Source organism: Heloderma suspectum, chromosome 14, assembly GCF_057233095.1.
Source record: "Heloderma suspectum isolate Gila_16-S chromosome 14, 16-S_ref, whole genome shotgun sequence".
NCBI classification, from domain to species: domain Eukaryota; kingdom Metazoa; phylum Chordata; class Lepidosauria; order Squamata; family Helodermatidae; genus Heloderma; species Heloderma suspectum.
Genome location: NC_139471.1, coordinates 2,446,586 through 2,462,166, shown reverse-complemented (window position 1 = coordinate 2,462,166; position 15,581 = coordinate 2,446,586). Strand labels below are relative to the sequence as shown.

General features: G+C 47.3%; 1 protein-coding gene across 1 annotated transcript in view; it reads right to left on the bottom strand.

The window, feature by feature from the left end:
- The window catches only part of NOTCH1 (notch receptor 1), a 108,033-nt gene that overhangs the window by 58,058 nt on the left and 34,394 nt on the right, over positions 1-15,581 (bottom strand). The window contains exon 3 of the mRNA XM_084821223.1: positions 125-387. Coding sequence (XP_084677349.1) covers positions 125-387 — 263 coding nt within the window. The remainder of the gene's footprint in view (positions 1-124; positions 388-15,581) is intronic.

The window sequence follows — 15,581 nt, the reverse complement described above, 5'->3', positions numbered from 1 at the left end:
CTTCGGCCACACCCACCACTGGAATGCAGCCGCTGAGAACACGGCCCTCGGGCTGAAAAAGCTTCTGCACCCCTGGATTGTGAGATGCACCAACCCCCGCTCAGTGTGTCGCTTGCTCCCTTACCTGACCACCCTGGAGGGCAGCGGCATTTGTACTCTGTCAGTGTGAGAAGGTCGCAGGTCCCTCCATTACGGCAGGGGTTGCTAAGGCAGGCGTTCTCCTCAGGCGTCAGGCACAGCTTGTCAGTGAAGCCCAAGCGGCAGGCACAGGTGTAGTCTGCAACGCTGCCACGGACGACAGGGCGGCAGGTGCCAGCGTTCTTGCATGGTGAGCTGCGGCATGGGTTTGGCAGCTGACACCGGTTGCCGACAAAGTTGCCGGGGCATCTGAAGACAGAAAGGTGCAGAAAGGTGCATCAGGATGAGGCCAGCAGCATCCCTCCAAAGTCAGGGAGTACAGCCTGTAGCAATGATACTAAGCATTTACAGAGCGCTTTCCCCGAAAACTGCACGTCCATTCTCTCAGCAATGTGCACAACAACCTTGTAAAGTAGGCTGACATTATCCTCGCAGTGCAGATGGTAGACCAAAGACAAGAGAATAGTGGCTTGGATAGGGAGTTATTATGAATAAAAAAAACTTTTATTATTATTATTCATTACATTTCTATACAGCCCCATAGCTGAAGCTCTCTGGGTGGTTTACCAAAACTAAAAACCATTAAAATACATGATACAAAGTGTAAAAACATTTACACAGACAGCACACACATAAACAACATATATCTAAAACAATTTAAAACCATCAACCATAAGACAGATTCAGGACCTGATAAATAAAGTTGGCAGCTGAAGCAAGAGTCAAATCAGGGACTTCCCTGTTCGAGCTTATTATCTTCACCACCCTTCAACCCATACGAAATTTATCTCATTTTACAGTTATATTACATTGGTTTTGCCCTGGGGTTGCCTTTTGCGATGAAGGAGCAGCATACAATTAAAAATAAATACAAATACTACCCAGTCACCTCACCCGTCCAAAAAGGTTCAAGGTGGATAGCAACACACTGAGAACACCTGAGTAAACAAACAAGCTGCTATTGGGGCAGCAGGAAAAAACAACTGGAACCCAAAGGCAAAGCATCAAGGCTGTACATTCTTAAAGATGTAAGCAGCGCCCTGCAACATCAGGCCATGAGTCCTTACATCCCCTTTTCATCAGGTTCTGCAGTAACCTGTATTCAGAGCTGTATTCCCGCAGAACTTGGGGCTTCCATCTAGGACTCATGGCTAACATATTTATTATTTATTTGTTACATTTATATCCCAGCCTTTTCTCCTCTTTCAAGGAGCCCAGGCAGCTCACGTGGTCCTCCTCCTCCTCTCTGTCTTATCCTCACAACAACCCACTGAGGTAGGTTAGGCTCATTGTCTGCGCTGGGCCCACTACAACACACCGGCTGTCTATGGACAGAAGTCTCTACCCACCCTGGATTCGCCCAGTCCCTTTTAACCCCATCTAAGCAAGTTTCCTTAAACAGGGCAGTGAACTTTGCGAGTTAATTATGCACGCGCATGTCCCCAAACTTACTGCCTAGAACATTTTATTGCACAGCTGGCCTGCATTCCAGTGTTACGGCAAGAGGGGCAGGGGTCGTCGCACATGATCAAGCAGGCCTCCTGCAGAACTGAGACGTCGTCCCTTGGATTTTACAACAACGTACACATATAGCTCCCTTGAGACAGCCACTGAAGAATCACAACCCATTGGTCAACTGTTCAAGCCGCCGGGTTCTTAGAGGCCTCACAACCCCATGGCAATCTTTTTTTCACACGCATCCTACAACCCTTTCCTGCTGCCCATATACACTCCCCCACCCCCTAGAACCACCTGCCTCAACACTTCCCAGAGCCAGCGAGGGCCATAAATCTTCTGGATTTCAAAGAAGCTCCTCTGTGGTTTCCCCCGCAAAGATCAAACAGAGAACAGCATGAGAATCACACTCTTCGCTTCGACTCCAAACAAGAAGCAGGGTCTGTATCCAGGGTCTTCAAAAGGCAAGCCCGTTTAACCTCACAGCACACCATCCAAAACCCATGTAGCGCAAGGCCTTTATCAGGCTGATACTTTTCCATAGCTAGAAAATGTCCCGAGTATATGGAAACCACTACCGTATTGTGCTTCCAAATGAAGAGGCGCTTTTTTAGTATTAGAGGAAATGATGATTTGACCTAATTTGCAAAAAAAAAAAAAAACCAACAACACCAAAAACAGTTTTGAGCTGCCAAGCAAGATATTTCACAGAATTTTGGGATGTTTTGGTACACAAACTCAAGCGGCAAGCATGAGGACTAGTAACTTAAAAACAACAATAGCAACACAACACAACAGCCCTGCAATATGCCTACAGGATCTGGTATCTGGGATATAATGTTGAGATTTCAATTTTCTTTCCTTTTTTTTAAACCCGGAGACTTAGAATCATAGAATGGCAGGGTTGGAAGGGGCCCACAAGACCATCGAGTCCAACCCCTTGCTTAGTGCAGGAAGGGCTGACCCTGCTTAGCTTCCGAGATCAGACAAGATCGGGTGCACCCAGCCCTTTGCTCGACTTGTTTCTCTCCTTAGCAGAGCTTTTTAAAAACTGGGATTTGTGAAGGAAAGTACGCATGAATATATAAATCAGGTAACTTCTTACAGCTCCACATTCTCTTACATTTGAAAACGCACACACACTCCTTTGGTGAGAAGCTTACTGAAAATTGGCATATTTTGTAATGGAAGTTATTACAAAGTCCCAGAAAATAATTAAAATGTAGTTGCTGGCTTTACCATTACTACCGGTAGATGGAACTATAAATGCACACAACTGTTTTCTAATGTCTGAAAGACACACACACACACTTACAAGTTTCTAGCCCTTATGGTTCCAAAATATGGCAATATTTTGGCAAACGGTCAGATAGGTTGCTGTGGGAATCAGACCCTAACACTCAGCACAAGTCAGACACCAAGAGCCCACTCCGTGCTTGTTGACAGGTGGCCTTGAAGACAGGTGATGCATCCTTAAACCCCCCTGTGTACATAACTCTCCAACACAACTGATTCATTCTTGCCTTAAAAGATAAACTCCCTTTCAAAAAGTTATTATCAACAGCAAAAGGGCAGGGTCAGCCCAACACATGCTTTAATTCTTATCTCAGCATGAGGGCCTTAAATTTTTATTTATTTTCCTTCTTTTCTTTTTTGAAAACATCCTTGCAACAAAACACCCAATCCATCAAATGGCTGCCAGCATCTGTTACCAGAAGCCAAAAGGGTCTCAGCCAACTGGTTCATTAAAAAGCCCACACACCAAAAGAAAGCAAGGAGAGCATATGATGTGCACACACACCACTTTCTGGAACAACTGGTCAGAGGAACACATAACTCAGCTCTGAGAAGGAGCACAACTGTGTGCATTCAGCCATAGAATAGATACATTGGTTTACTGCACTGCTGAGACCACTCACTAAACCAGCAAAATGTCTCGCAGCAGCAAAGCCCAAGAAGCTGCAAAATCTTGAAGGCCCAAGTTTCATTTTTACACAAATCAAGTTTAGATTCCCCGGCCTTCAATGTGATGCCCACAGACACTGATGTGCCCACAGACCCCTCTCTTGGTGCCTACAAGGACCCCCATCCCACCCAACTTTATTTCCTAAAATTATTTTTAACCCGGGAGGTTACCATGCTGCAAAATGCTGCCCTCCAACACCATCTTTATTTGAGTTTAACAGAGTGGTTTTTGTTTGCTTGTTTGTTTTGGAGCTCAGACCCCATCTCTGCCATCTTACTTAGGTTCTCGGGCAAGTTACCTTTCTTTTAGCCTCACCAATTTGTCTCCTGGGGAATGAGTGTTTTGTGACCGGCTGTGCCCACCACTGCAACTGTTTTATGAATGGGCAAGCGCCCCTGGTGGCAGCCATTTTGTGAGAGTGCCCACAACACTCCTTAGAATTTCAAAAAGGTTGGGGATCCCTGCTCTGGGGAAAGAAAGCCATTTTTGAAGGGAAAATGACCTTCTTGCTATGCCAGGATCAGTGTGAGCTAGCAAGGGCCAGCACCTTTTCCCGCAGAGGTAAATGGCTTCCCCACGGCTGCACCAAGGAGTCCAAGGTCATCAAGAGACATGCCCGGGAACTGGCATTATATTGTGATCCCATGTGCAGACCCAGCATCCAATCCACTAAACTACCCTGGCTGAAGGGTATAATCATGGATTCCAGGCTCAGGGCAGCGCTTAGCCCTTCCTAGTCCTAGAGAAACTCTGCTGGTGGGGAGAACATTGAACTGGTGTCCTGTGTGCAGCAATTCCTTCTTCTTTTGAAGGCTGGTAACATGAACAACCAGAGTTCAAAGACGGAAAAATGAAGGTCTGTCTTGTGCCAAAGAGAGCCAAACAAAAGCAGGAGAGGACAGACAGGTGGGTTTGCACGGGCAAGGCGTCGACAGGAGCTGTCTCTGGAATATTTCTTTGATTATGATGAGGACTACGAAGCCCTTTGTGTCTGGATCCCAAAAAAGCACTCTCCTCTCTGTCCTGTTTCGCTTCCTCCCTGTCTCTCCTCTCCAACCCCCCGTATCTTTTTCATCAGACTGGAAAGCTCCAGTTGCAGGAACAAGGGGTGCTGCAGGCATCACCTTTTTTCCTGTCCTCCCTCACATTGTATTTCTTCATGAGGAAGAAGAAACACTTAAGTTTGAGGGGCGAGAGTAAGGACGATCTGGAAGAGTGGGAGGAAGAGCAGTTATGCAAGAGGGAGGCAGCGGGAAGAAGCGCTTTGGCCACATCCTCTCCAAGCAGAACTCCGCGCTGCATCCGCCTGCCCGGCATCTTCCATAGGTGGTGCTGAATCTGAAGTGAGGCAGTCGCCCAGAGGGTTCCCTTTGCGCCCAGCGTCATGACTCACCTGCCCCTGGAAGGCATCAGGGTGGCACAAGGGCTGCGCTTGGAGCAGGTAAAGGTCAGCTCCTGATCTCCACGGGGCGCTGCCTTCCTTCCTCTCCCAAACTCACACCTCTGGGAAGCCGTTCCTAGTTTTCACCTTCTCCTCACCAGTTCCGGATGTTTCCTCCCCAATGTCATCTCCATGAGCCTGCTGCTAAAGCCTTCACCCTTTACTCCAGCTACCTTGTCTTCACTGGAGTGCCTGATATGGCCTCTTTCCCTCCTCCATTTCCTTCTCCGTATCTCCCAGTGAGGATGGGCTAGAGAAACCTCCCCCAATCAGGTGGTCTCCAGATGTGTTTGGACCGCAACTCCCATCATGCCCAGCAAGCATGGCCAATGGGCATTATGGCAGCTGTAGTCCAACACATCTGGAGGTACCCAGATGAGGAAAGGTGGTCTAGCGGAGCCCTTTTTGCCCCAACAAAGGCATCTGCATTTGGCAACACTATCCGTTGGTAGTTCAAAACCCAGTGCCTCTTCCATCCCCTTAAGCACACACATAGCGTTAACCATGCCTGCATGCACACCCCACACCTGCCTGAGAGCTCAATGAGAGGTATACTAATTAGAAATCCAGGACTGGCTGCGGTTTTCTGCCTCGTGTGTACAGCCCGGCAGGTTTGCCGATATGTGACTTGCAAAATGTCCACCGGTGCCTTTCCGCAGTGTGTGTTTTCTCATGTAGCCGTTACTCATCTGTTGTGGGGGAACCCAGTGTCCTTCTCTGATGCAGCACAAAGAAGCTCTTACAAGGAGCTCGATGGTCTTATAGGCCCCTACTAGTCTGACTGTATGATCCATCAGGCAAACTAACCACTTGGAACTTCAATATCCAAACCAGCAGAAGCCCCAAAGCCATTTCACTTGGTTTCTATCCTGTTTTCCCCACCCCAAACTCCACTTCCAGAAGGCCGAAGCAGTTGTTTTTATTTTAAAAGGAGAGACCTGAAAATGCGTTGAACTCTCCCACTGAAATCACAACGGGACTTCAAAGCATTCGATTCTGGGTGGCCTGCGCCCAGCATTTTGAAGATGCATATACTTTGGAGCCGTTCAGATGAAAACAATCAGGGCAGGAACAAAATACCAAGCAGCAAACTAAGAGGGGAACATGGCAGAGGGATGGGTGGGGAGTTAAGCAGTGCAGTTGGCAGATCTGAAGAGAAACTAAGTTCCAAATATCCTCTGTAAAAGGACAAAGATAGAAGCACCACAAAAGAAAGAGAAACAGGGAGAGATCTCCCCCTCCTCCTCTCTTTCCAGTGCTCAAATTCCAATTTCATTGTTGGGAGCTAGTGTGAGAATCTGCCGCGGTTCGAGGACATTTCGAGTTAATGAGATGGCATGATCCAGCCCCCAATGAAAAGGGAAAATGGGCATAACAACAAAACCCAGGGCATCTGCTGGGCAGACAAAGGGCTGCCGGGAGCAGGTGTGCATGTTAATCAGAGTGCGGCAGCTGCTCTTCCCCCCCCCAGCCAATACCGGGGGGGGGGGGCAGGGGGCCGGGCCACCCCACTCTGTTAGGGAATTCAGCTGGCTGCTTTGGAGACAAACCTGCTGCTCATAGGAGCAGCGCCAGCGTGTTGGAATCGCCCCTTCCTGAAGACCCAGAAAGGGCAGCAAAGGCATTCCAACCGCATGTGGTCGGCTGCTGGAGTGTGCAGCCCCCCACGATTCCTCTCCCAGTCTGCAGCGCTTTCTGCTGGCTCCCTGCAACACCACCTCCCCCTCAAAAGCTCAGATTGCACAAACAGAATATTTTAAGTGCATCACTCTTCCTTGAGGTGTGGGTGGGGGGGAGAAAATGCAACTGCCAACTTCCTTGCTTCAGTGTCCCCCTGTGGGGCTATCAGTGAGCGGATGGACTTGGCGTGGTAAGAATGCTTCGGGTGCTCTTGCCATGGTGAGCCTGATGCAGTCTTCTCCAACATGGTGCCCTCTCGGTGTTTTGGACTTCAACCCCCATCAGCCTCATGGCTAATGATCACCAAGGATGTAAGATGAAGTCCAAAACTTCTGGTGGGCACCCAGGTGGGGGCGTCTGGCTTAGAGACAGTCACAAGGGCAGTCTGCCAATATCCTCCTGCCCTTATACAGATCTAGGGTGCAACCACAGTTGGGAGAGGCATGTGCAGTTCTGGTCACTGCACCTCAAAAAGGATACTGCAGAATTGCAAAAAGGGCAGAGAAGGCCAACCAAAATTATCAAGGAGCTGGAACAACTCCCCCATGAGGAAGGTTACAATGTCTGGGAATGTTTAGCTTAGGGAAAAGGCCAGGGAGGAGACACATGATGGAGACGTACACAGTGATGCCTGGTGTGGAAAAAGTGGAAAAGGAGACATTTTCCTCCCTCTCATATAATACTAAACACAAAGGGGTCATCCCATGAGGCTGATTGGTGGGAGATTCAGGACAGATCAAAGGAAGGGCTTCTTCACACAGCGCAGAGTTAAACTATGAGTTAAACAGAATGCTGGGTGAGATGGACCGTGGTCCGATCCAGCAGGGCTCTTCTTCTGTTCTTCCATAGTTGCAGCCACCGCTGATAGTGCCAAGTGTGATGTCACACCAGCACTGGAATAGGACTTGCATGTGGGCACTTCCAGGAGTAACTTGCACTTTGCTGATCCTATGAACGGTACTGCCAAGAAAAGCAGCCTCAGGTTGGTGAGGAAGTTGCAGGAAATGATCTCATATCTTAAAACAAAGAAAGGCATCACTGCAGGAGAAACTGTTGCCAACTCCTACTTATTTGCCTGAATTAGTGACAAGACTCGCTTAGGAAACAAATAGAGAAACAAAACTATAGCCCTCAGATGTCTTTGACTGATGGGAAGTAATCCAGCACAATGCAACTGAGAGAGAGCAGACAGATGTGAGCTACAGGAGCACTCAAGTGGCCACACAGTGGGCTTTTGAGGGTTCTCCCTCTGTGCACAAACATGTGAAGAACTGTTGATAAGCTGCACCTTGAGAGAGATTTTAAAACAAAGTGTTGGATCTAGACCAGGGTTGGGTTACTGGTGGCCCTATAGATGTCGTTGGACAGTGGTTCCCAACACCCCTGACCACTGACCATGCTGGCTGTGTCTGATGGGGGCTAGAGTTCACCACCATCTGGAGAGGCACCAGGTTCCTCACCCCTGCGCTAGACTTAGCAGTTCTTAGAGTAGAAATCAATGGGACAAGGTAACTATGAGAGAACTAAGTCATAACTAACTTAAGTCCCAGCCAGTTTGATGAATCAACTCTAGGCATGACTAAGTCTGGTTCCAATCTGCAGCCAAACAATAACCATAACCTGACCACAGAATTTGGGTAAGAGAATTAAATTTAGCTTTCATGAAGGTGTTGTGCTTCCAGGATTCTGTTTCAAAAGGCTTCTTCTGTTGCTAAGGCCTAAAAATGGGAGGGACACTTAAGCAGTGCAGGGTAAGTCCCATATGCAGGACACAGACAGACACCCACACCTAGAGAGAGACAGAGACAGACCAATTCAGTATGAGGCCATGTTGCCATGCAAGATGGCAAGAAGATAGTCAATACAATTGTCGATAAAGATCTTCATTTGGGGAGCTTTTTGATCTGATAGCTCACAACATGGTTCTGGCATTACTTGCAGAAGAACTTGATCAGAGGAAAAGAGTTAACGGCTGGCAAGTAAGCAAGAGACCTTATCCCAGCCTTCCAAGCCTGGAGATACTGGGACAGACAACCGAACGGTGCAAAGCACTTGTAGCATTGGAACTGCCCCAGCCAAGGTGAGAAAAAACCCCGGATACTACACTGACTCAGCAGCTCTACAGCTGAAACGCAGCTGAAAAGCCCTGTGGCCGCACCTTGTTTGCAGAATTGTTTCCCCCTAAAGCAAACAATGACTGTTCTTGAAAACAATCTTTATTGCTACATCTGACAAAGTGGGCTGTAATACACAAAAGCTGAAGCAATAATAAAGGTGTTCATCTTTCAGGTGCCGCAAGTCTCTCCATTGTTTTTAAGTTCATACAGCACATTTTATCGAAGCTGTTTCGAAAAGACTGTAGATGCATTTAAATGGGTCCTCAATCACAGAGATAAGAAATCTTATGGTACTTTCTACACACACTGGAAGTTAGACAGAGTCACAAAACAACACAGCGTGAAATAGCAGCAGCAGCCGCACGTCCCATTATGTCCTCTCAGTCCATACCACCACAGCTTTGTGAGGTAAACCAGTATTGCCATCTCTACACTGCTGCTATGTGTACTGGGATGGAAGGCAGGTAAGGGTGTGAGTGTGGAGCTTAGCTAAGGGAATGTGTGACCCATCAAGTCATATAAACATGGGAAACTGCCTTATGTGGCGGCAGACTTTGGTCCATCAAGTTCAGTATTACCTATGCCAGGGTGCAGAACCTAAAAGCCTGAGGGCCAAATTCCTTTTCAAGGAAGCTCTCGGGGGCCACGTTCCAGTGGTGGGTGGGGCTAAAGGCGAAAGGGGCATGGCTAAAAATACCAGCCTATTTTAGCTTAAATACTCTGAAGTTACTCTTCCTGCCAGTAACTCAGCCTTCAAAGAGGCATTTTATACTGTTTAAATTGATTTTATCGGTACCCTGAGATCTTAATGATCTAGGGCAGGATAGAAATGTTATAAATAAATGAATGAATGAATGAATGAATGAATGAATGAGGCCCTTTTAGAAGGCAGGGGAACTGCACAAAAGCCAGGAAACCACCAAACGGAAAGGGAGAAATGGTGTGGCAATCTGGGGAACGGAAGAGTGTGGCACCCTTGGTCAACACCAACTGGCAGCAGTGGCTCTCCAGGGTTTCGGACAGGGTCTTCTTGGAAATGCTGGAGATTGAACCTGGGACTCTTTTTGCATGCAGTGCGGGTGCTCCACCACTGAGGTAGGCCACCGCCACGTTCAGATGATCAACGAAGCTCCTACTTCTCCTGCCTTCCTGGGACTGCAAGAAAACAAGGGCGTTGTCAAGGCATGGCCTGTGGGCAGTACTGGCAGCTTGGCAGTCATCACATGTGCATACTTGGGCTAAGGCCACCTGCTGAATTCGTGACAGTTTCAACCACGGATTTCCTAATTTGCAACTTGATCTACAGGCCATTGCACTTGTTCACGAACTTGAGTGCAGGTACCCTAAAAGCCCACCTACTCATCTCTAAGAAGGGCAGGAGTATTCAGCACTAGGCAGACTCGTTAGAGAACAAAGAGTTTCACTTATTGGAAAAAGGCAACACAGAGCCCTTGTTGCTCGAAATGCTTCAGGGCAATTATCCCATCCAACTCCTGAACCTTTCTGAGGGTTTCCCCTACTTTTTATTTTGATCGACCACATCTGAGAACACCTTACTAGCATGCACAAAGTCCCTCTCAGGGCCTCACCACTTTCCAAGAAGGATCCAAATGTATATCTTTCCCCAACCTAGCGCCCTCCAGATGTGTTGGAGTGCAATGGCCATGCTGGCTGGGGATAATGGGCATTATAGTCCAACATGGAGGGCATCAGGTTAGGGAAGGCCTAGTAGCTTCTCCTCTGATTGGCTGCAATACTCCCAAATCCCTGTTGATTTCTCCAATAATACATCTAAACAACTCATTTACAACTCATAGTCCCACGATCAATTAACCGAATCAATTGTTCCATGAAGTATTCCAGGGGGAGGGGGCGTAGCCATCTTCATTGTGTTGGTCTTTGGCCATAACACAACAAGAGTCTGGTAGCACCTTAAAGACTGACATGTATTATGGCATAAGCCTTTTTTCGACTTCATGCCAGATGCATGAAGGGTGGCTCGTATGAAAAACTGTGAGACCGGTTAAATGTTAATGTGAAACAAAAAAATACAGTCTGTGATCATTCAGGTGTATGCAGAAGCATTCACAACCACTGTTACTGGCAATAATCAGTTTGGCACAGCTAGGTAAATCACCACCAAATTACTGTGGCTGTCAATGGTCACTGAGCTTCTTTTGGTGGCTTAGTGGTTAAGATGCTGAACTGCAGACCGGAAGGTCGGCAGGACAGCAGTTCGAGACCCGAGTACCGCGTGACGGAGTGAGCTCCCGTCTTCAGTCCCAGCTCCTGCCAACCTAGCAATTTGAAAGCAAGAAATTGCAAGTAGATAAATAGGTACCGCCTCGGCGGGAAAGGTAACAGCGTTCCATGCACCTCGGTGTTCAGTCATGCCGGCCACATGACCACGGAAGCGTCTTCGGACAGCGCTGGCTCTTCGGCTTAGAAACGGGGATGAGCACCGCACCTTAGAGTTGGACACGACTGGTTGGGTACACCTTTACCTTTACCTTTTTATTATTTACTGAATTTTCACAAGCTTAACTTTTTGCATTTCATTACATTTAACCTCTGTTTTATTATTCCCTCATGCACACGTGTGTGTGTGTGTGTGTGTGCGTGCATGTAGACAGAAAGATATGTAGATACACACACACACACACACCCCTGCCAATTATTTTTATTTATCACATTTTTATACTGCCCAATAGCCGAATTAGGGATAACCCTTCACACTTGGATCAAGTGGCCCCTAGTCCATAAAACCTTCTGTCCTACTAAATTCATTAAGTCTTTAAGATGCCATAAGACTGTTTGTCCGTGAAGTCTGTTCTTGTTCCAAGCAATAAAATGTCAACGTCTGGAATGAAAAAAGTCATCCTTTGCTGCTAATGGTAGATGCTGTTTGAGGGAAACAATGCAGGTCAGCTGGCAGCCGCTGGATCACAACAACGTCCAACCTGTTGGAGAGGTGGCAGAAGTGGCAGGTTGGACCTTGGGCCAAAGGGCCACCCAAAGAGTGGCAGGTGATGAAGGCCGTATAAACAGGCCCAGCTTCAGCACCAGGTTTGGCATGGACACTGGATCTGATGCTGTTTGCCACAGTGTTCTTCCTTATTTTTTAAAAATCATTTTATAGTCAGCATGCAGCCAGCCAAGCATGTGTAAGAGATGCTCATTTTATTGTTTTTAACCTTAAAAATATATTATTTTCTACAAGAAAATAGCACTTATTCCCAAGCCAATGGGGCTGTTCGCACAACATGCTAACCCACACACAGTGGGTGGGGGCGGGGTGTTTGCTGAAATGTGGGTTAGCATGTTGTCTGAACTCAGGCAGGGTGGCTTGCTAAGCACCCTGAACATCCCAACAACAAACCATGGCTTCTCAAGGTGGCTTGTTTGAGAAAATAAGCCACACGGCATGGTTAACAAGCCACCCTGCAGAAAATGCCCTGGGCTCAGACAACATGCTAACCCACAGTTCAACAAGAAACCCATGGTTCAACAACAACCCACACTCAACCACCGAGTGTGGGTTAGCGTGTTGTCTGAACAGCCACAATGTGTTTAGCATCAGGGCAGCAACTCTGATTTTATTCCTACAGCCATGACAGCTCTATGATTGAGTTTAAAATGCAAAACTGCACAGGCTCAGAGTGCCCCCCCCCTTCTTTTTTAAATCAGGGTGAGCAAAACGTTTTTGTTTGCTCTAAAATGTCAGGAATGTAGAAACAGTTATAAAGCATGGAATGGTGGTTGGTTGGGTGGAATAAATAGAAAAGAGAGTTGTGTGCATCACAACTGAAATAACACACATAGTCATTTAAAGGGACGGATATGTAAGACCATCAGGTAAAGGGTCTAAAATTGCCAAGCTGCACCACCGGGTGATGTAAGATTTTCAGACAAAATTCTCCAATGCAAATATTTCTAGTTCGAATGCCAATCATTCTTCGGGGAAACTCATCACTGCAAATCCAAAGTCTCCCATCCCCCAGATAAAATAAATGGTTGGACTGAAGGAACTTTTAGCACCAAGGACAACCGCATGTCAAAAACGGTGGTTCAGTGCGTGTTTGACAAATGCCTCCCCCTGGATTTTATCCCCTTCCTTCAATATTTCCACTGTTTCGGGGGTTTTCCTGCCATCCTACCAGCAACAGGTTTTTGTCTTTTCCACACTCTCCCCTCTATAGAAATGCCATCTCTAAACACATCCCAGGGCAGATGTTTTGCTGACCTTTCACCCGAGATTAATTCAGAAGGCTCGCCGTTTCTTTTCAGAGTCACCAGCTACCATCTGCCACCCTGGGGACAGATGCCATGCGCGCGCGCGCACACACACACACACACACACACACACACAGCCACCCCTCCATTTTCTTCTGCCTCCCTCTTTTTCTCAAAGAGGAAGGAAAAAACCCTCCACCACCCAAGTTACTAAGGGTAAGAGCGCTGCCAATTGGATGCAAAAAAAAAAATCAAAGAGGCCCATTGTGGGATGAGATAAAGTTTGAATTCAGAAGTGCAATCAGCTCGGAGAGAATAATTTTTGCAGCGTTTCGAGAACCCCTTTTGCTGAGAGACCATAAGCCTTTCAAGGGTGCCTTGATGCTCCCTCAAACGGATTCCAATGTTCAGAAGAGCCTCTCTCCAATTTGGACACTTTGTCGGGAAGCTGTGTGGAGAAGTTTGAGAAACAAACTGAAGGCCTGTTCAAGCAGAAGACCTTGTGTTAGCAATATCTGATGTTAAGAACTTATTGGGCCCCGACAGAAGGGGGAAGGGGGGGGGGATTAAGTAAACTGGCTAGACAGGAACTCAGCTATTTATGTTTTAATTTCTAAACAGTCTTTCCACCCCCAAAAAATGGTGCTCAAGACGGCTAACAATAAAACCCAAATTAACAAAATCTTAATTAAAACATAGCATAAAAACAAATAATTAAGAACACGAGAGGAGAAATAAATAGCGCCAACCAGTCAAAAGCTCCTTTAGCACCAGACCAGTGGAAGGACAACAGACAGGAAGCCAACCCAGCTTCCCTTGGCAGGGAGTTCCAGACCCTGGAAGCAGCCACTGAGAAGGCCCTCTTGCACACACCCATCAAACACACCTCCAAGGGCAGCAGGACTGAGAGAAGGCCCTGTCCGAAAGATCTTAAAACCCAGGCAGGCTCATATGGGAGAAGGCGGTCTTTCAGGTAAGGTGGTCCTAAGCCATACAGGGCTTTACAGGTCATAACCAGCACTTTGAATTGTGCCCAGAAACTGACTGGTGGCCAGTGAAGCTGCTGTAGCCAGGGAGGGAGTCACGTGCTCCCTGTAACCAGCTCCTTCCCATCAACAGTCTGGCTGTAGCATTCTGTCCAATGATTATGAAGTGACCAGAAATGGTATTACATCAGGATCCAAAATCAACTTGCAAAGTGTTTGGACCCCCAGCAAACAGGGTTCTTGACATGCGAGAAGGGTGGACTTCGTGTCTGTTCTTCCGGTCAGGAAACAAATTCTACCTTGCTTTGGGAAAGCAACGCTTCCAACGGGGTTGGCTGCTTGGGCATTGTACAAAAGTATTAAGGTTAGAAGAAAAGGGAAGATGAAAACCCTCTGATTGGCCCCATTAAGTCAGTGCTTTCAAAATGTGTACTCTCAGGGATCAGGAGGCCATGTGTCCTACTTTGCAGAGGACAGTCCTCTATTTGAAGGCATCCTCTGTTTGAAAGGCTGTCCTCTCCAAGTCCAGTTTAAATAGCCATAGGTTACCCAAACAGTTATCACTTGGACAGCAGAATGAGCAGCAAAACACACAGGTCACCCTGTCACAGTCTTCCCCACTATGTATTGAGATGTAGTTCTATTTAAATTAAACTTATTTCTAAATGTGCACGTAGATGTATAAATCAACACATGCAAATTTTATACAAATCAGTGCCCTCTTTTGTGGTGATGCATTTCCTCTTTCTCGGAGACATAGAAGAGGCCACTCTAGTCAGAGAACTCTTCCACATCAACAGAGTCAAAGGCCCAGTCGCAATCAAGGGGTTTATCTTTAAAACCACTTGATTGCAACATCAAGCAACGCTGTACACTTCTGAGCACCATTCGTGTGTGTGACTCTAGGGGCAGAACTCACCTACCGCCTTAAACACAATGGTCTAATAGGTTGGTGGGGGTCCCACTTTCGGCTGCAGAGGTAAAACGCATGGATGGGCCAACCCTAAGAAAGCACTAGGATCACCTACTCAGCTCCACCAACTGGCCCCAACTGTACACAAGTCCTGCTTATCTCTGTCACGCAAGTAACTGCTCCCCCCCCTCGCTGTGGTCTGCTGGAATCATAAAGGCCCTGTCTGTTCCCCCCTCCTCACAGTAAAAGCACTCATGGGAAAGTCTGGGAAAAACAGGGTCACGCTCTTTTAATTAGACCCCCTGCCTCTGCATTAATTAAACAAGACCCAGGAGTTTCCCCTTCCACTGCTTTGACAACTGGAAACACTCGCCAGGTAAGCTGTGCAGCCGACAGCTGCCCTCCCCCAAATTGTCTAAGCCCTTCTGATTACAGGTATCACCTGTTGGGAGATTACAAGAGCCCTTCTGCACTGCAGGTGCTGTTTTATGGGCCAGTCATCCAGCCCCACATCTCTAGAGCTTAACGATCGATTCATCTCCGCCGAATTCAAATCTGACGCCGACTGAAAAGTCAATAAAGTACCTTTATCACTGCCTGGCCCTGGAAAGCACCCCCAGGAGAAAGTCTGGCACTACTCTTGGGTTTAAAG